This window comes from Dipodomys ordii, unplaced genomic scaffold, assembly GCF_000151885.1.
Source record: "Dipodomys ordii isolate 6190 unplaced genomic scaffold, Dord_2.0 Scaffold85, whole genome shotgun sequence".
NCBI classification, from domain to species: Eukaryota; Metazoa; Chordata; class Mammalia; order Rodentia; family Heteromyidae; genus Dipodomys; species Dipodomys ordii.
In genome coordinates, this window is record NW_012267301.1 from 5,423,782 (window position 1) to 5,443,722 (window position 19,941).

At 41.9% G+C, this 19,941-nt stretch overlaps 1 protein-coding gene across 1 annotated transcript in view; it reads left to right on the top strand.

The window, feature by feature from the left end:
- The first annotated feature begins 1,819 nt into the window (after nt 1-1,819).
- Nucleotides 1,820-19,941, top strand: part of Dpysl3 (dihydropyrimidinase-like 3) — a 115,752-nt gene continuing 97,630 nt past the window's right edge. The window contains exon 1 of the mRNA XM_013025580.1: nt 1,820-2,383. Within this exon, the coding sequence (XP_012881034.1) occupies nt 2,006-2,383 (378 nt within the window). The 5' untranslated portion in view covers nt 1,820-2,005. The remainder of the gene's footprint in view (nt 2,384-19,941) is intronic.

Below are 19,941 nucleotides of genomic sequence, written 5' to 3' on the forward strand. Positions count from 1 at the left end.
TCAACACACTTTTCTTTGTTCTGAGTCTAGGTCAACTTCTGCTCCACATAACTTTGTGGCAGTCCTGAGTCTGACACTGAGATTTCTTAGTGTCCCAGTCCTCCATAATGTGTCACCCCCAAAACTGGAGTTCTGAGTTTCAGTTCAACAAATCCAGTGCAGATGCCTTCCAAGACTGTGCCTCTGTGCTCAGAGAAAACTCCCCACATGCTTATGAACAATGAATCCATAGCTTCATGGGTTCTCACTGTTATTAAGATGGACAGAGTGCCAATCTGTATCTGTAAGTGTTCTACGCACATCATATACAAAGATGAACTAAACAGGCCAGAGATGTGCTCTTGTGGGGCTTAGTGACAGAAAAGAAAATGTTTGGGGTTTTACTTGCTTGTTTTGTACCAGCGCTAGTGCTTGAACCCATGGTTTTGCACTTTTGCTTGGCTTTTTCCTCTCAAAGCTGACTGTCTACCACTTGAGACACACCTCCCCTACTGACTTTTTATCAGTTAACTGGACATGACTGTCTCCTTGACTTTTCATCCATGGCTAGCTTCAAACAGTGATCCTCAGATCTCAGCCTTCTGAGTAGCTAGGATTACAGGCATTAGCCACCAATCTTCTGTTTAACACTTTGGTTTTGTTGAGAACAATGATTGAATGTGCCTAGAAGAATGACTTTAGACTATACTTCTGATGAGGATTGGCTCTCTCTGTTCTGTTTCAGTATTTTCTGGAGAGGGTAGTAGTCACTTGATGCTTATTGGTTGACGGAATCAGTGAATACACTTTTGGGTGAGACCCAGATAAATCCAGGCATTGCCAGTTCTGTGGTTAGATTGTATGCACAGATATCATGACAGCACTGCAGTTCACCAATCTGTGTTTTTGTGGCAACATCTAGACTCGTGTGTGTGTGTGTAAAAGTTATAACAGCCTATACACACCTAAGAAAAGTTTCTGTGTATATGGGGTGACGTAGAAGGCAAAGCCTTTGGTTGAATATTTTTAAGGTAAATCTAGTCTTACATAGAGGTTTGAGGGAGATCAATCTGGGCTTCAGTCAATATGTGAGGTCTAAGACTTTGGTTTGCGCTATGACTGACCTTGAAGGCTATATGGCCTTACTTTAGAGCATTTTGCAGGGCAGATGCTAGAGAGAGAAGTTTGTCTGTGATCTCCTATAATTAAATGTGGTGGTGGAGGTCTAATGTAGGTAAAAAGCAAGGTCTAGGACGGTGTATGAGAGGTAAGAATGGGTTCTGTGATTGTTGGTGAAGTCAGGGGGCTCTCTCTCCCCCCACCTCCCCTCTCTCTGTGCATGTGTGACCCACTTCACCTGGTCAGATTTGTGGGGTAGATTCTGGAAGTGGGTGTCATTGTGAGGCAATTCATAGATCCGAAGGGGCAATCTGGCTTTTGTGGGAAGGATTGTGAGTGCACAGCCAGAGTTTTTTTCTGGCTGTGAACAAGTTGCTTTATGTGCCAACCAGGGTCCACAGGACTTGTGTGTGTGCGTGTGTGTGTGACTTAAGCTGGGATGTGGACGCGAGCCACGCAGGGTGCGAGCACCCAGGAAGTCAAGGTCCTGAAGGCGAGCGTTTCTAAGACACCCGAGCGGCGTGGGAGTGAGGGAACCCGCGTGCGCGCGCCAGCCCTAACTCTGGCTTTGGGGTTGCCACGAGCACCCGCGCTGCATCAGCCTTGAGGCCACTCGGGGCTGGGGTGGGGGGGCTGGGAGGTGGGGGTTCCTCCCGGTTGGTGGGCAAGAGGTCCTGCGAGGAGCCAGGGGGTGCAGCCCAGCGTCCGGGGACGCGCTCCGGGCGCGCTGGCTGGCGGCTGGGCAGGGGGCCGGGCAGGAGTCGGAGCAGCACTGCCGCCTCTGGCGCGCCAGGGCTCAGGCGCCTCCTCCCGCCCCCAGTCACTGTGGCTCGGCGCACGCGGCCGGCGGCGCTGCCCTCCGCGACTCCGGGGAAGGCAATCCGCGGGGCTCCGCGGCGCCGGCACCATGGCCACGGGGCGCAGGGGCTGGGACAGCTCCCACGAGGACGACCTGCCCGTGTACCTGGCCAGGCCGGGCACCACCGACCAGGTCCCGCGGCAGAAGTACGGCGGCATGTTCTGCAGCGTGGAGGGCGCCTTCGAGAGCAAGACGCTGGATTTCGATGCCCTGAGCGTGGGGCAGCGGGGCGCCAAGACGCCGCGGAGCAGCCAGGGCCGCGGCGCGGGCAGCCGGGCCGGGGACGAAGCGGAGACCGTGGCGCGCAGGGGCCAAGGCCGGGAGGAGAGCCGGGAGCCCGCGCCCGCGCCGCCCGCGCCCGCCGGGGTGGAGATCCGGACTGCTACCGGCAAGGAAGTGTTGCAGAACCTAGGTCCCAAGGACCAGGTAAGGTGCTGTGGGACTGGGGTGCCTTCTCCGCCCTCTCTTTCTCGCGCCCCCCCCCCCCACCCCTTCAGCTTGGCCCGCCCAGGCCCTGGACAACTTTCTGGAGCTCACTTTGCAAAGAGGAGCGTGGGGGGAGGGGAAGGGAGGGAGAAAAAAAAAAAGAAAAGAAAGAAAAGAAGCGCCGTCCATGGACCCCGCAGCGTCTCCCTGTGGCACTGCGAGGGTCCCAGACGCCCCTGCCCCCTCGCTTCATCCCAACCCCTGCCCCCTTGCCCCGCACCCCTGGACTGTTCGTTCTGGGTGGGTGTGTCTGCCCAGTCAGCTCGGGAAGGCTTAGCGGTTTCCAGACTTTCTCTCCCACCAAGTAACCAACAGCACACTAGCCTGTCCCCTGAGCCCCTCCCACCCCGCCACCCCTGCCCCAAGGTCACCAGGGCAGAGGGTAAACTGATGCTGGGAAAATAGGGTCCTCTTCATGGGCTGTTTCTCCTATCATTCTGTCCCTGAAACTTTTTTGGGTGTGGATCCACTAGCCTAAACACCCGAATCTCTCTCTGCCTTGCTCCTGTCCCCTAGCAAGGCATTCACTTCACATCTGTGTGTGTGTGTGTGTGTGTGTGTGTAGAGAGAAAGAGAGAGAGAGTATATTTGTGGACATAATTTGGCACAAGACCGGGTATCACAGGGATCCAGCTGTCTCTACTAAAAAAAAAAGTCATTTTTTTTGAAAATAGACGAGGGTATTAAGGGTGCATATTAAGCTAGCACGAGCTGCAAATGCCCTGCTGTGCTTACATGTGTCAAACCAGTTTTTTTTTCCCTCTGTGTGTCTTGTAGAGTAATTCTGAAGGGATAGCACGGAAATCCAGCTTATCCTGATGATTTAAGTGTTTGTTTCATAGAAGAAAAAAAAAACAGAGTCATAATTCTGAAAATTCAAGAGCTGGGCAGGCCTGGGGGACTCAAAGTTAGAGCTGATGGTTTCGAGCTGGGGCATAGTAAACATCAGATGCCCTCTGTCTCCCTCGTCTAGGTAATGGCTGCAGAATCCATCAGCATATATTATTCCACACTAATACCATCATGAATAATATCCTGAAATGGAAATGCCTGCCTCAGAAAGATTACAGTTCATGCTTATCCTGATCGTAGTTAGTTTTCCATTGAAATGCAGCCAGCCAATAGAAGCACAGCCTCTATCTCCTCTGTTTAATTTTCAAAAGTTTAACAGAACAAACTTTGTAACTACTGATTCCACCCGGGAGAAGAGGTGCTGGAGTTAAGGTTGCTGTAAGGTGCCATCTATGACACAGTGGTAGAGTGTTCTTTGGAGTCAATCATTTATTTGAGGATTTTTTCACATCCCTTTTTGAATATGGGAATCCTCAAAGCACTACTGACACACCCTTTAGGAAAAAATAAAAGAAACACCTCATATTTTGGAAAGGCTGTGGCTGGTTTCTGAACTGAAGAATAGCCCTATATAGAGAGGTAATTGCCTCTCTTCAAGTCTGACTTGATCTGTACTGAAAGGCTCCCTTCCTGGCTGGGAGGAGTGGCAGAAGCCATGGAAAAGGTCAGAAACAATTGCTGTGAGTCAGACTATTCCCTTCTCTGGGACACCTCTGATGTAAGCCAGATAATAAGCCTGGTTTGCAAGAGAAAACAACGGTAACTAGAGAAAGGGAAAATGTTCTTCCTTTTCAACCCAGCAATTCTCCCATTTCCCTCCCCTTGCAAGCCCTATACTTTTGGCTCCTAATTGAAAAATAATAATACGACCTAAGCATCTACAGGATTTCTAGTGCCATGTGGTTATTTGTAAGTTCAGGCTTGCTGTCTTCCTCATCCAGCCTATGTTATTATCTGTCATTTGACTGGAAAACATAGACGTTATCTAGTTCTGCACTTGATATTATTTCCTTAAGCACAGGGACTGTGTGTTTGGATTTATGTTTGTGCCTAGAATGCCTGGCACATGGAGGATTCTCAGTAAATGTTTGCTTAAACTTCCTTAGTGAAGCCGCTCACTTTCCCGTGTGGATCACTTGGCCTCTGCCATTGTGGTAAAGCAACTTTGGAAAAACCTCTTTTGACAGAGAAAATAAGACCAAATCTTTCTACCTATGGCTTCTACAAATTATGCATAGCTTTGAACTCAAAATGGAAGATTTTCCTTATTTGGAGATTCTTTAAAGATTTGAAGTACGTCCCCGCTGCCTCCCCCCTCCTCCCCCATGTCTGTCTGAGAAGTTTGGTAATGCCACAGTAACACCCTCTCAAGCCTGTGTGGCTTAGTGAAACAATGATGGTGTCTTGCTTCTGCTACTTATCTATCCAGCATGGGTCTTCAGGGAAGCTCTCCTCATCCAAAATTGGTGGAGGTCTCATCTCTACATATCTGAGTGGGACAAGCTGAGCACGTGGCAAGTTACAAACTCTTACTGCCCTAATGAACGTATGATGTCAGCTCACTTTTTTTTTTTCCGGACAAAGCAAATCCTGTGCCCACACTCAACTGTTAAAGATGGGAGAAAAGGCTGGGTACCAGTAGTTCACACCTGTAATCCTAGCTACTCAGGAGGCTGAAATCTGAGGATTGCAGTTCAAAGCCAGCCTGGGCAGGAAAACTCCATGAAACTCTTATCTCCAATAAACCACCAGAAAACTGGAAGTGGTGCTGTGGCTCCAGTGGTAGAGCACTACCCTTGAGCTGAAGAGCTGAGGGACAGTGCCCAGGCCCAGAGTTCAAGCTCCACGACTGACAAAAACAAAACAGCAACAACAACAAAAAGATTGGCGAAAAGCTGGACACCAGTATCTCATGCCTGTAATCCTATATACTCAGAATGGCTGAGATCTGAGGATCCTGGTTCAAAACCAGCCACAGTAGGAAAGTCCAGAAGACTCTTATCTCCAATGAACCACCCTAAAGCCAGAAGTGGAGCTGTGGCTTAAATGGTAGAGCACTAGCCTTGAGTAAAATAACTCAGGGATAGCATCCAGCTCCTAAGTTCAAGCCCCAGGTCTGCCCACCCCCCCAAAAAAAAATAAAAAAGGAAAAGATTGGGGACCTAACTTACCACAATCCTTCTATAAGGGTAGAAATAATTAACAGAGAGCCCTAATATCCCATCCAGATCTAGAAATGGAGTACTGGGGAGAGAGATGGCCTAGTCCTTATTACCTGTGTAACTTAAATATGTAACTTAGACTCGTTGGGCCTCTGTTTCTCATCTGTACCTAGGTACTCAGTATGTATTAATTGTAACTATTACTCTATAATTTTATTGTTCTTTATGTGTTTGATGGCATTTATTGAATTCTAAGTATCCCTTGGTTATTCTTAGCTTCCTCAATTCTCTCTCTCCTATAAGCATTTCACCACTCTGATTTCCTTTCCAAGTTATGTTTTGCAAATATTCTTCTGAATACAGTGCCTAGAACTAAGCATGACACTCCAGATGGAATATGGCCACAACAAAGTAGTTTAAGCGCCTTAATTTTCTGGATTTAGCATAACATATGCTTGCACAATACAAGATTATACCTAATAAATAAGTATTTGGGTCTTACTACTGTCTCCATGGTAATCTCCCTGCATTCAAACTATGATGGACCATTCTATGCTGATTTTGTCATTTAGGACAAAGTCAAAACGAAGAATAACTTAATTGTAGGATTTAACTTGTTTTCATCTATATTTGTCACTGTCTTAGCTCATGATTATTTTCTCTCATAATACTTTTGAACCTTTATTTGATGACACACACTTGCATCTATCCTCAGATATTATACTACCCTGAACACCAGTTTTCTCATCTGCTTACTCTGGTGGTAGGTATCACTGTGAACCCTTTCTATGTGCCAATCACAGATATATACTTTGACATTGTGTATTTATGATATATATATATATATATATATATACATACCTGTATATATTTCCCCCAAAAAAAGATTATTCAGAAAAGAAAACTGAAACTCAGAGATGAAATATTTATTCCCAAATTTCATAGATAGTGAGGGGAGCTGAAGATAAAACTCTGATTTTTTTTCTAATTGCAGAGCCAATGCTCTTTGCAAATAGGGAGTCATACAGCTTAATCATCATGTCAGCTCTAGATGTGTTGACATAATGAAGAGCAAGGACAAGAGTTCCTTCATCACCTCTGAAGATCATCTACCAACTTGCCATCAGCCTGTGACTCAGGAAAGCTTTGAGACCAATGGCTCCGCCTATGAGAACAGTTGCTGAAAAAAATGTTTTCTTCCTAGTTACTCATTAGTCAGAAGCCAGAGTGTCTTTTTTTTTTCTTATATTTTTTGGTCATGGGTCTTGAACTCTGGGCCTGGGCACTGTCCCTGAGCTCTTCAGGTCAAGGCAAGTGCTCTACCACTTGAGCCACAGTGCCACTTCCATTTTTCTGGTGCTTAATTGGAGATAAGAGTCTCACAGACTTTCCTGCCCAGACTGGCTTTGAACTGCAATCCTTACAGCTCAGCCTCTTGAGTAGCTAGGACTACAGGCATGAGACACCAGCGCCTGGCTGTTTCTTTTAATGTCTTGATAAAATGAAAATATCCCTTGTTTCTGGCTTACCTAATTATAACTCTTATTGTAAGGTAATGAGTATAGTTAAAAAATTATGGAGATGATAAACCACAAAACTGAGCGGTGGAATAAAATAAGAAAATCAAAGCTGGGTACTGGTGGCTCACATCTATAATCCTCGATAGTCAAGAAGCTGATATCTGAGGATTGAGGTTTCGAGCCAGCCAGAGCAGACAAATCTTATCTTAATTATCTATAATTAGCTAGCAAAAAGCCAGAACTGGAGGCATGGCTCAAGTGGTAGAGCACCAGCCATGGATAGAAAAACTAAAAGACTCAGAATTCAAGTCTTGGTACAGGACACACACACACACATACACACACACACATACACACACACACACACACACACACACACACACACACACACACCAAATGTCAGGTATACTCTGAGAACCCATTTCCAGGTTTGAGATATCAATCATAATAGGTTTCATATTGCCAAAGTGCTCCACAGTTGGCCTTCACAAATATTACTGGCAATAGTTGAGACTGTAGTGTAGAGAAAGCAATTCTAAGTAAAAAGTATGTGCAGCACTTCTCAAGATACTTTGCATGTATTTATATGATTTGCATAATTATCCTAGCAACAGAAATTTACTAGCAAGAGGAGAATTTGGACATGTAATCTGTCAAAAGTTAATGAGACTGCAGAACATTTGTCATCCAGTGAAAACAAAGTACTAATATTATGATCACATGTGTTTATTGATTGCTCCATCAGCCGTGTCAGGTTTTTGTAGTCCCTGCTCCTATGTGGAACACTTTTATGCAAGATATTTCTGTGAAGCCAACCTGGGCTATGGGTATAGAGGGAGAGGATTTGAACCAAATAAGATGTGTGACCATTATCTTGTGGTCATTTGTTGTCTCTTACATCTTAGGTTAAAAGTTTTCAAAATAATCCTGAACAGTGTTCTACTTCTTACCCGGCACAGTGGAAGCAGAATTGTAGATTGTAAAGCCCCTGCTCTTCCTGTTCAGATCCATCCATACCCTGCAGTGTAATAAATTCATCAAGGTTACCCTGACAAAGGAGTCTATGTGTTAGCACACGGCAAAGGGTCCTGTTTATCTGATTCATAGGCTAACATTGACTCCAGGAGTATGTTTCTATACTATACAGGAGTGTTTGAAACCTTTTAAACTTTGATGGAGTTTGACAGATGGCTTTTGAGGAACACAAAAAAATGGACCTTCTAAGTAATGTTGTGATTGGCAGAGTTCCCTTGGAATAATGGCCCCTGGAGACTGGGTTCTGCTGATGACTCTTGTAATGTTTAAGGCAGCCAGAGTGCTGTCAGAGATCATTTCTGTCAAGTACTTACATAGTGATTCTCTCTGTGATTCATTTCTATCGGGCATTATCTATCCCTAGAGCAATGTTCTTGGGAGACTTGAAGCTAAGGCTTACCAGGAATGGAGACTCTGGTAGAGGAGAAGATGATTTGTGTTCTCCATTTTCTGGAAAATTGAGAGTCTATTTAGGTATATAAATGTATAATTTTAAGCTAAAAGGGAAATGTAATGTTAAAACATATCCTTACTCTGGACACGAATCAGATGGCACTTCAAAGACAGTTTAAGTTCTACAAAAAACAATGAGAAGAGTCAGAAATAAAAACAACCCACCAACAACGTTGGATAACGTTAGCTGTCTGAATGTCCATGCCCAATCTTTAACCTGCAATACAGCCTGGAGACTTTAATTCCCTTCTGTCTGATTTGCACATTCCTCTTCTTCCTTCTCTTCCTTTTCCTCCTCCTGTTCTTTCTCTCTTTCTCACCACATCACCCTGTTCTTTTGGGATTCACTGTCAGTTTGTTCTTTCATGATATGTGCCATTTTATTGAAGAGTCCCTAAGAGAAAAGCTGAGGCTGTAGAATCCTGTGGTGAGGATGTAGTTGAGGGACTGGTTAGTGTTCTATATTCACTCTTTATGAATATATCTGTGGGTTGGACCAATGGGTGTGACAAACAAAAGCACCTTAGTATTGAGGAGTCTCCCAATGTCCCTTTAACAACTGATATTTACTCTTCATTCATTTATTTGAAAACAAATGAGTAAATCCCAGATATACAGGTGTACAAACAAACCAAATGTTGGAAAAATCAAAGATGAACTATGCAAAACTAAGCATTATGGGATCCGTCTAAACATTATAATGAGACCCTGCCTTAAAAAAACAAGAACCAATCATATATAAGATGAACATTACAACCCCCCCCCCAAACCTGTCTTTTCTTACGAATTTCCAGATAAACCTCCCTTACCAGGCAGCATAGATAGGAGGTCCAGCCTGGTACTGGGCAAAATATTTAGGACTGTACCTGCTTAGATAACTAAAACCAAAATTGTTGAGGATGTAGTTCAAGGAGTAGAATATCTGCTTAACAATCAAGAGTTCAAACCACAGAACTGAAAAGAAGAAGGAAGGAAAATAAAGAAATAGAAAAAGGAAAGAATATCCTGTCCACAAGAGAAGGCATCATATTGTAGGCCTTTGAGACACTAAATCTGCTTTGGTGATAGACTTCCAGGAATTGTAAGAAATGAAGTTTCACTGTTTATAAGATCCAGTTTATAGTATATGTTATAGCTGCATGAAGGTACCAACACATCACATTAAAGCAAATATAACAAACAAGCAATTTTTGGAGTAGCTTTTGGTTACGGCAAAATTAAGTGTGCTCCATTACACCAATCAGCTTCCCTAGCAACATCTCTCACCGGAGAGTTAAAACTCCTATGTGTTATCAAAGTCCAGAGCTCACAGTAGCATTCAATTTTGGTGTTGTGAGTTCTATGGATTTAAGCAAACACACCATGACATTTTATCTACCATTGTAATATCTTACAGAACAATTTTACTGCCCTCAAAGTCAGAAATTGGTCTGTGGACAATATGGCAAGTGTTCCACATGAGTTTCAGAGGAATATAAAATCCTTGTTGATAGATGGGATAATCTATAGGTTTCAATCATGTCCCAACAATTGGTAAGGCTGTTTGGTTTAAGCATGTCCTTATCAATAATTGGCTTGCCAGGTACTAAATGACTGTATCTACAGTAGTGAACAATAGTGAACTCATATACTTCTTGCTATTCTGTCAGCTTTGGCCTCGTGTATTTTGATTCGTGTATTTTTGATTGCAGATTGAAAATTGATTTATTTTATTGGTATGGAGAGCTGTCTTTATCTTCGTTAACTTTCCATGCTCTAAGGTCTGCCCTATCTGAAATGAATATTGCTTCGTGTGCTTGCTTTGATTAGTATTATCTTAGTATGTCTTTCTGAAGTCCTTTTTATTCAATCCATATGTGGCCTTATGTTTAAATGATTTTGGGGATAGGCAGTCTACAGTTGGATAAAACTTTTTTCTTCCAATGACAATCTGTTTTTTTCACATCTTTATTGGCATCAGTTAGTTTTGCAAGAGGATTTCATTTGGAAATGTCCATATATGCATATAATGTAACTTTATCAAACTCACTCACTCCTGTCCCTCTTCTTCATCCCCTCCTTGTCTCCCAAACCAAACAGAAAATGAAATTGTTCCATTTTTACACATGTACATAAAATATTGAGACCACGTTCACCCTTCCCATTCTCTCAGCCCTCTTTCTTTACATTCTTGTCACTCATTTTAAGTGTATCTTAATTGTTAAATGGGGTTTTAACATGGTATTTCCACACATGCATACACAATAATCACACTGACCCTTTCCCTTACTCTTACTTACTCCATCCCCTATTATTCAACAGCTTTTAGGGGGTTTGTTTTGATGATCTCTTTTAAGTGGTCTGGTCACCAAAATAACTACTAATACAGTAGGATGGATAGTTACCAAATTTACTAGAGATATGTTTTTATTTTTATCTTCTGCATTTTGTGCCTTCTGTAGTCTTAATTTAGCCTTGTGTATGAATCCATTTTCTCTACATTTTAAATATAGTAATTACACATCTCATTTCATTTCAGTTATGTTCAACCATACATACATATGTTCTATTCATACATAATCAAATATGTTGTTAGTATAATTGGAAAAATAGTTTTGTACTAGAGCTACTAAGAATAAAAATACATTTATTTTACCTGTGCTTGTTAATCCTCTGAAACTCTTTCTTCACATAAATCTGAGTTTCTGACCTATGTCAGTTTTATTCTCTTTATGATTTTTTCAAGGAATTTATTTGTTTATTATTTATTTATTTATTCATTCAGTGCTGAAGGAAGGTCACACCCAGGGCTTCTTGCAGACTAAGCAATTACTGTAACACTAAACCCATGGAGTACTTCTTTTATCATCTCATGAAAAGTTGGTCTTTATGAAAATGTCTTTCTTTTTTTCTGAGTCTATTATATCTCCTTCATTTTTGAAGATGATGATGACAATGATGATGATGATAATGATGATGATGACAATGATGATGATGATGACTGTTATTTCAGTACTGATGTTTGAACACAGGGCTTCACACTTATTTTGGTTGCTCATAGCTGGTGCTCCACATCTGTAGATGGTTATTTTAGACATGTGAGTCTTACAAACATTTTTTTACCTCGACTAGTTTAGACCCACAGTCTTCCAGGTCTCAGCCTCTTGAGTAACTAAGATTATAGAAGTGAGCCACCAGCAGTTGATTTGGAGATTAATTTTTTTTGGGGGGGGTTTCTGGTCGTGGGCCTGAACTCTGGGCCTGGGCACTGTCCCTCAGCTCTTCAGCCCAAGTCTAGCTCTCTACTACTTGAGCCACAGCACCACTTTCCCGCTTTTTTTTCTCTTATGTGGTGCTGAGGAATCGAGCCCAGGGCCTCAGGCATGCAAGGCAAGGGCTCTACCACTGAGCCAGCCCAGAGATTAATTTTTTCTGGTCAGTATTATAAGCATTTAGTTGTTTTCTTTTAGCATCTCAATCAAATACTATTCTTATGTACACTTGTCTACAGATAAGGCTCCTTGCCATATCTGACTGTTACTGTGCTATCTGTTCATTAGCTTCACACTGTTTATTTGCTTTGTAGTTTTCCTTGTTCAACGCTGGATATGATATCCCAAAGTGTGGAAAAAACTGGAGCAAATGATTCAGTAATGCAGTCATAAGGAGTGGGAATAACTGATTTGTGAGACAGTCCTCAGATCTGGTCTCAGCCCTGGGGTGAAATCCCCAGTCCTTTTTCCTTTCCTTATTTACAGGAAGGACTAGCACAGCACAGCTAGAGGGCACTGGACTTGTGTAACTTCCCTTCCCCCTCTGGGATGTGGAGCTGTTTGTGGTTGAATATCCCCAGTTAAGAATGGCTAAGCCCCCTTAAAACTTTAGCAGGTTGGGTTCTGGCAAAGGAGTTTCTCTAACGGGCTGGCCCCGTTACAATGAACACATGCCTGGTACATTTCTAAATAGCTTCTTTTCCTTCTGCCTATCAGGAACAGGAAGGAATTTTCTCCAATATTCACTTGGTAGAATTCCTGCAGGTACAACTCAAAAAGCCTTTAGGGAGCAGTTAATCTATGACTGGAGGACACTAGGCATTTGCATCTCAGAATGCTACACACTCATTCCTCAGTTTCTTTTCCTAGCATGTGTTTGAATGGAAATTTCTCCTTGCAAGTTTGTGCTTGGGGATTTGTGATTATCTCTATGTGTCCCTATTTGGGAGGGTAGACAGTTTGACATACAACATGTTTTTGCCAGATCTATGAAGAATTACTGACTATTTAGTATCCACAGGTTTCTTCTTGTGGTTAAAATGGAATGATGACTTCTAGCTCCCAGTACATGCTAGACCAGAAACTAGTTTCTTCAACTTCAGTTATGATAACATTAAAAACCTTTGTTGTTGTTGTTTTTAATGTACTATATGATTTTCTTTTGTTTCTTTTGTATGTTCTTTCCCCCTGTGGTATATCCCCTGTTGTCGCTGTATTTGATATTGGTACCCAACATCTTGTATATACATTTCTCTAATTTGTGGAGGGGAAGGGGAATAACAAAATGCTGTAATGAGGACACAGGATGACCTATTACAACAATGATACCCACAAACACTCTGTTGGAAATGAACTTTACAACTTTGGAGGGTGGGGGAGGAGTGGGGAGGTATGTGAGAGAAGGGATAGTAGAAGGAAAACAAAGGAGGAGCTAACAATGCTCCACCAGAAATATACTCATTACCTTATTCATGTAACTGTAACCCCTCTGTATAACATCTTTACAATAAAAAAAGCACCAAAGGTTTTCTAAAGCACAACTTACATGTCTATATGACACTTCATTTTGTGTCACATATTTAATTAATAATTCCTTTCAATTGGATATTTATGTTTTTGATTTTACATCTACTTTCTTTTCTTTTGCTGTTATAATAAGAATTTCCAAACCTCATTCTAGAAATATCTTTGTATATACTCATTTAATTATACTTTGTGAATGTAAAATTTCTATAAATCTCTGCATATGGTCATTTTCTATGTTCTCCCTTCCTGCCTTCTTTCCCTCCCTCCTTCCCTTCCCCTTCCCTCCTCCCTCCCTCCTTCCCTCCTTCCTTCCTTCCTTCTTTCCTTCCTTCCATTCTTCCATTCTTCCTTCCCTCCCTTCCTACTTCCTTCCCTTTCCCTCTCTCCTACATTCTTCCCTCCCTCCTCCCTTCCTTTTTCCCCTTCATTTTCTCCTGTCTTTGTCTTTCCTACTCCTCCTCTTCCACCTCCTCTTCCACCTCTTCTTCCTCCTCCTCCTCCTCTTCCTCCTCCTTGTTCTCTCGCTTCCTCTCTGCTGTGTATTGAACCTATGGCCTCATGTACACTCTACGACTGAGCTATATTCCTGCCCTGCTTGTTTTTGTACTGCAGGAATATTGAGTATTGGAAGGGTGCTTCTTACCTGTACCTTCAGAACAGTCCTCGTGTGTGTGTGTGTGTGTGTGTGTGTGTGTGTGTGTGTGTGTGTGTTACTCCTATTAGAAAGAAGAGTGCAATCCAGGAAATAGTGTGTTAAATTCAAGATCCTCAGGAGCTTGGTAGATGAACACAAAGAAAATGGTACAAAAGAAGAACCTTTGCCATTACATCCAACTAAAATTTTAACAAGAGACAAAAACATAAAAAGAAAAAGAAAATGTAAGTTGCAAGAGAAGATCTAACTTAAGGAACAGAATTTTTCTGTGCCAAAGTGATCAATTCAGCTTTTGTAAACTCTTAGAATTTTGCTTTTCTCTGAACATCCCTGACACAAATAGGATACCCAGGAGATACGTTTTAATGAACATTGCAATTAAGGAAGAGTTCAGTATGTAGGGCAATGGTGACTCTAATATCATGACTGACAACTCTGCAACATAGTTATTAATATCCCCATCCTATAGATGAGAAACTGAGGATCAGAGAGGTTGTTTGAGTTCCAGTGTCATACATATAGGAATGGTCAAAGGCAACTGTCTATTCTTTTCTTTATGTTACTATGTTTTCTTTTCCTGTGATATGGAGGCGGATAAACATTAGATGAATGGGATCCAGTAGTTGCACTGGGTTGATTAAGAGGATTGTTGGAAATAACACATCTAGGGTCAGGGTGTGATAGTGGTAGCCTATATTCCCAACTATTCAGGAGACAACTCATGAAAAATATGGTTGAGGCCATCCCTAGACAAAATAAGCAACCTCAAAAAAACCAAAGTAACTAAAGCAAAAAGGGCTGGGGATGTGACTCAAAGAGTAGAGTGCCTTCCTACCAAGTGCAAGACAGTAAGTTAAAATCTCATTACTGGCAAAATACATGTCTAAAAGTAGAAATTTGAATCAGATCAAGGAAGCAGAATTTGGCCAAGTCCACCAGGTGAACACACTAGCTAAATTGGTCAAGGAAAACATCAGAAGCTATGAGGTCCAGAAATGTGGCTAGCAGATAGAGCAAGAAGAGGTACAAGTGGAGAGAGACATAGATGAGGAACATGTGCCCAAATATGTGATGGTACATCTTTTTTTATTTATTAGCATCCATTAGTAGTATAAGGGAAGGAGTCTTGTGGTGCTGTTTTCCATACATGTATATAATGTATCTTGGTCAACTTTCCTCCATCTATTACAGTCCTCCAGGCCACTCCCTCTTCTTAATATAATTTCAACAGATTTTGTTGTTTATTTTCATACATACAAATTGTTAGGTTTTTAAAAAGAGGTAGCCGAGTAAGAACTGCACCAGCATGCACGTGGTATTCAGGTAAGGGGTAGGTTTATTCAGTAGACCTGCTGGGACCAGGCAAGGTTGGCACTCCACGTGGCTGGGAAAGGCCTGGGAATGAGAGAGATCTGGGAAGAGAGGAAAGAGAGAGAGAAAAGAGCCAGAAAAGAGCAGAGAGAGGGGTAAGAACAGTAGCACTCACGTGGTATTCAGGTAAGGGGTAGACCTGCTGGGACCAGGCAAGGTTGGCACTCCACGTGGCTGGGAAAGAGAGAGAGCAAGAAAAGAACAGAGAGAGAGCTAGAATAGAACAGAGAGAGCAAGAATAGAGCAGCAAGAGCAAGAGCAAGAGAGAGAGAGCAGAAAAGAAGAGCAAGAGCAAGAGAGAGAGTGAGAGCAGAAAAGAAGAGCAAGAGAGCGTCTGGGCCTGGGCTAGGCCTTATGTAGGGTATGGGCGGGGAAAGGTGTGGCCACATCAAATTCAGATGTGACCTCAGTGGATGCAGATGTGACCTCTTCCAGGTGTCCCAGTTGCCTAGGTAACGCAGGTACTGGGTGGAGACTTTGCTGCGAGGAGGGTGGAGTCTGTTTGCCATCCAGGGGCGGACCTTACACAAATAAGCTCCTTTAACCATATTCCTCCTGTTACATTTTATTAGTCACTGGTCAATCACCCTGGTTAAAAGGAACCCAAGATGGACTGCTAGGATTCAAAGGATAGTGCTGGAGATGGGGCCCAAGTAGGTCCACATAATGCTGAATCCCACACACCTCCATTCTAGATGATGTTCACCAAAGGAAGAGTTACTTGGTGTTAGGTTTTTAAAAAGAGGTAGCCGAGTAAGAACTGCACCATGCACGTGGTATTCAGGTAAGGGGTTTATTCAATAGACCTGCTGGGACCAGGCAAGGTTGGCACTCCACGCGGCTGGCAAAGGAAAAGGGGCGGTCTGGCCGCGGTTTAGGCCTTATATAGGGTAGGGGGTGCGGAAGGGTGTGTCCAGGTAAAGGGAAGTGGGGTCAGGTGGGAGAAAGGTGTGGCCACATCAGGTTAAGATGTGACCTCAGCGGATGCGGATGTGACCTCTTCCAGGTGTCCCAGTTGCCTAGGTAACGCAGGTACTGGGTGAGGTCTGTTCGCCGTCCAGGAATGGACCTTACACTTGGTTTATTTCCAAGAAGCTAAATTCCATCTAAACAGAACAGAGGCAATGCTCATGTTGAATTGGCAGAGGGCTAGGGAGAGGTTCTTTTCCTATGGGTAATAATCCTGTATCCAGATACTTAAGCAGTAACAAATACAGCTAATGCAATGGAAGGTTATGTGCTAAATGGATATTGTGCAAGAAGGAAAAATGTACAATTGTTGAATGATGATACCTTATAAATATGTTACGGAGGGAAGAATTTATTGAGTTAGAGTTTTTTCTCTCCACACTACCGAGGAAGCATCTTGAAGACAGGGATTGGTACACTTAGGGAATATTTTAGTGTGGTTATGGAAGGAGAACTAAAAGTTTGAAATGAGTATGTGGGATTTGAAATGAAAGCAGTTTATCCGACTATGTATACTGTCAGCAGAGAGTTTGGCAGATGAGATGTCTCTCATTTATCTAGAACAAAAGTCTGTAAACATTGTTTATAAAGAGCATACTAGTAAATGTTTAAGATGTTGCAGGCTATAACGTATTTCTTATAACCACTCAACTGTGGATAGAAAAATAGCCATAGACAGAAAGTAAGTGTGGGCAACTATATGTCAAGAAGACTCTATTTACAATAATTGAGTAGTGTGCCATGAGTAATTTGCCAACCTATGTACTTTTCTTAACTATAAGATGTTGAAGGTGTGTGCATGTGCGCACACACACACACACACACACACACACACACACACATGCATATGCTCACACTGCTGTGAGACACAGAGTAATCTATAGCAATTTTTCAATGAAAAGCTTCAGAAATTTGAAGTAAACATGGTAACTAAGCCAGATAATCTGAAGGATTTGAAGGCATAGGAATACTGGTTACACATTTTCTTGATCTATTCATCTACTGAGGGGCATCTCGGCTGATTCCAAATCTTGGGTATGGTAAATCATGCTACAGTGAGCATGTTTGGAATGTGGTATATACATACACAATGGAATTTTGTTTATATATCATCAGAGAGCATGATATTGTACCATTTGTAAAGAAATGGAAAGACTTGTAAAAAAATCCTATTAAATGAAGTAAGCCAGACCTAGAGAAATACAAGTTGTGTGGTTTCTCTCCTTTGTGGTAGCTAGAATGTGCCATAATTCTGTAAGTAAACATACAAGGTGATATGCAGATGGTTATAAATGACGTAACTAAAGTGTAATTATAATAGACTCTATGGAGACCTCAAATAGTCTAATTCTTTAGAAATTCTAAGTCAAAGCTCAACAAAATAAGTCCCAGGAAATGGGGTTGCGGCCAAGAGGAGAGGGGTAGATAAATGAAGAGGGGAAGGAGGAAGAATACAGTAAAAATTCATTGTAAATACCACAAAATTAAGGGAAAGGTGTAGGTCAAAGGGGGGTGAAAATGTTGAAGCATGGCACAGGTTAAGATGCATCTTATACATAAACTGCTTTGTTAAATGACAAAAAATTCAATACATATCCAAAAACTAAGAAAAGGGAGGGAAGGGGTAGGTATGGAGGGGTGGGTGAGAATGTTGAAAGGGGTAACATTGATCCAGACACACTGTATTCATAAACTGCTTTTGTACAGCTACTTAAATGAATTAAATGAATGAATTAAAAAAAAAACCCTGATTTCTCTCAATACTTGAGACTGCAGGAGGAAATTTGGGGGAAAAAAAGAAAAGAAAAACACATCTCACATCCAAGAAGTGAACCATGCAAAATATTTAGAGAATGCAGATTTACACAGTAGAGGCAAGGCATCAAACTGAAGTACAAAGACAGGAGAAAGGGGGTGGTTGAAGAGGATAACCGGGAAATTACAGTGGGAGAGAAACAAATAAAGGAAGTCCGAGTGATTAGGAAGGAGAAGGTCAAGTTGAACATACGTCTTTGCTGTAATGCTAGAAAAAAAGAGAGGAGGGAAAGGAAGAAAGATAGTAAACAGCCCATAGCTGCAAAGAGGTAACAGGGAAAGAAATCCTCTGGGCCTTGTAAACCAGATGTGACATTATTAAATGAATGGATGGAATGGAGAAGAATGAAAAGCTCCTGCCTAAGATGTCCACATTAAATATGTGGTTTGTGAGCTGAAGCAGTGGCTTGTTTAGCAAATATTGTTAAGAGCTTACAGGGGGAAGGGAGGAAGAGTTGCTTGCTCTTTGGCAGATATGTGCAAACTCCTGGGGATACTTGCCTACATTTCAGAAACTGAGCCAGGGTTAGGTCTACCATAGGAATTCAGTGAGAGCCTATGGCTGTCCATTTAGTTTTTCATTCATTTACTCTTCTATGCATTCCTAAGTCCATTAGACATTTACTGAGCATCTACTTTGAGATTCTTTTCAGGCATCAACAGATCTCTCAGGTGCTCAAATAGACTGAGTGGAAAAAGTAATGACAGCTTCCAAAATGAGTTCTCAGAGGGGCCCTGGACCTCTTCAAGCCAGAGGAAGCAGAAAGTAAGCACTTGATATCTATACAAACATCAAACTTCAATTTGATCCCATCCCTTCACTTTACAAGTAGAGAAAGCAAAGTCTTAAGAAGGGATTCAGGATGAAAAATAAAAATTAAGATTTTACTATATGGTAGGTGCTTTTCTGTGTCAGTTGTGGTAGAATACAAATAACACCATAGTATGATATAATCCTCGCAACTACCTGGTTCCAGAACTTTCCCATCATCTGCAAAAGATATCTCTGCCTTGTCAAAAGTCAATCCTTATTCTCCCCACTGTCCCTACTCTCTGGCAGCCACTAATCTGTTTTCCCTCTGTAGTTTTTCCTGTTTATATTTCATATGAATGAACTGTGTGTGATACATAGTTTTTTTTGCATTTGGCTTCTTTTCCTTGGTGTTATGTCTTCACAGCTATTCTATATTCTCACATATGACAGCACTTGTTTCTTATCACTGTTTATCCATTTATCTGCTCTTAGGTGTTGAATAATTCATTCTATTTTTTGGCTATTGTGCATAATGCTCTACCTGGCATATTTTAAAGTGTTTTACACTTATTAATTTAGTTATGCTCACAAAAGTCCTTGGAAAAAGCATTTATAATGATACCCATTTTTCTAGATGAGATGTCTAAGTTATGGTTTCTAGAAAAGAAGTTTTTTGAAGGGAAGGTCTAGAGCTACAACTCAAATTTTTGGTTCTTATCCTATTCTCTTTCCATTCTACCCACTTAGGTCAATTCTTTTTTTTAGGAGTTCTTTTTCTTTCTCTTTTTCTGATACTGGAGGCTTGCATTGTAGGTACTTTTCCTAAGCTTTTACCATCAAGCCAGGTACTCTACTACTTGAGTCATTGCTCCTGCTTAGGCTGGCTTGACACAGTGATCCTCAGATCTCAGCATCCTAAGTAGCTGATATTACTGGCATGCATGAGCTACTTGGTGCCCAGCACAGCTCAGTTCTTTATGAAATGCAGAGTTCACCCTTAACTGCTTTCCTCAATGTCTAACACAGTCATATATACTCAGTATTTTTGGTAACTAGTTGAATTGAGTCCTTAAAACAGAAAACCAAAGGAAGGACAGGGAAACATTTTTAAGAAGTCATCATTTACATTTTAAT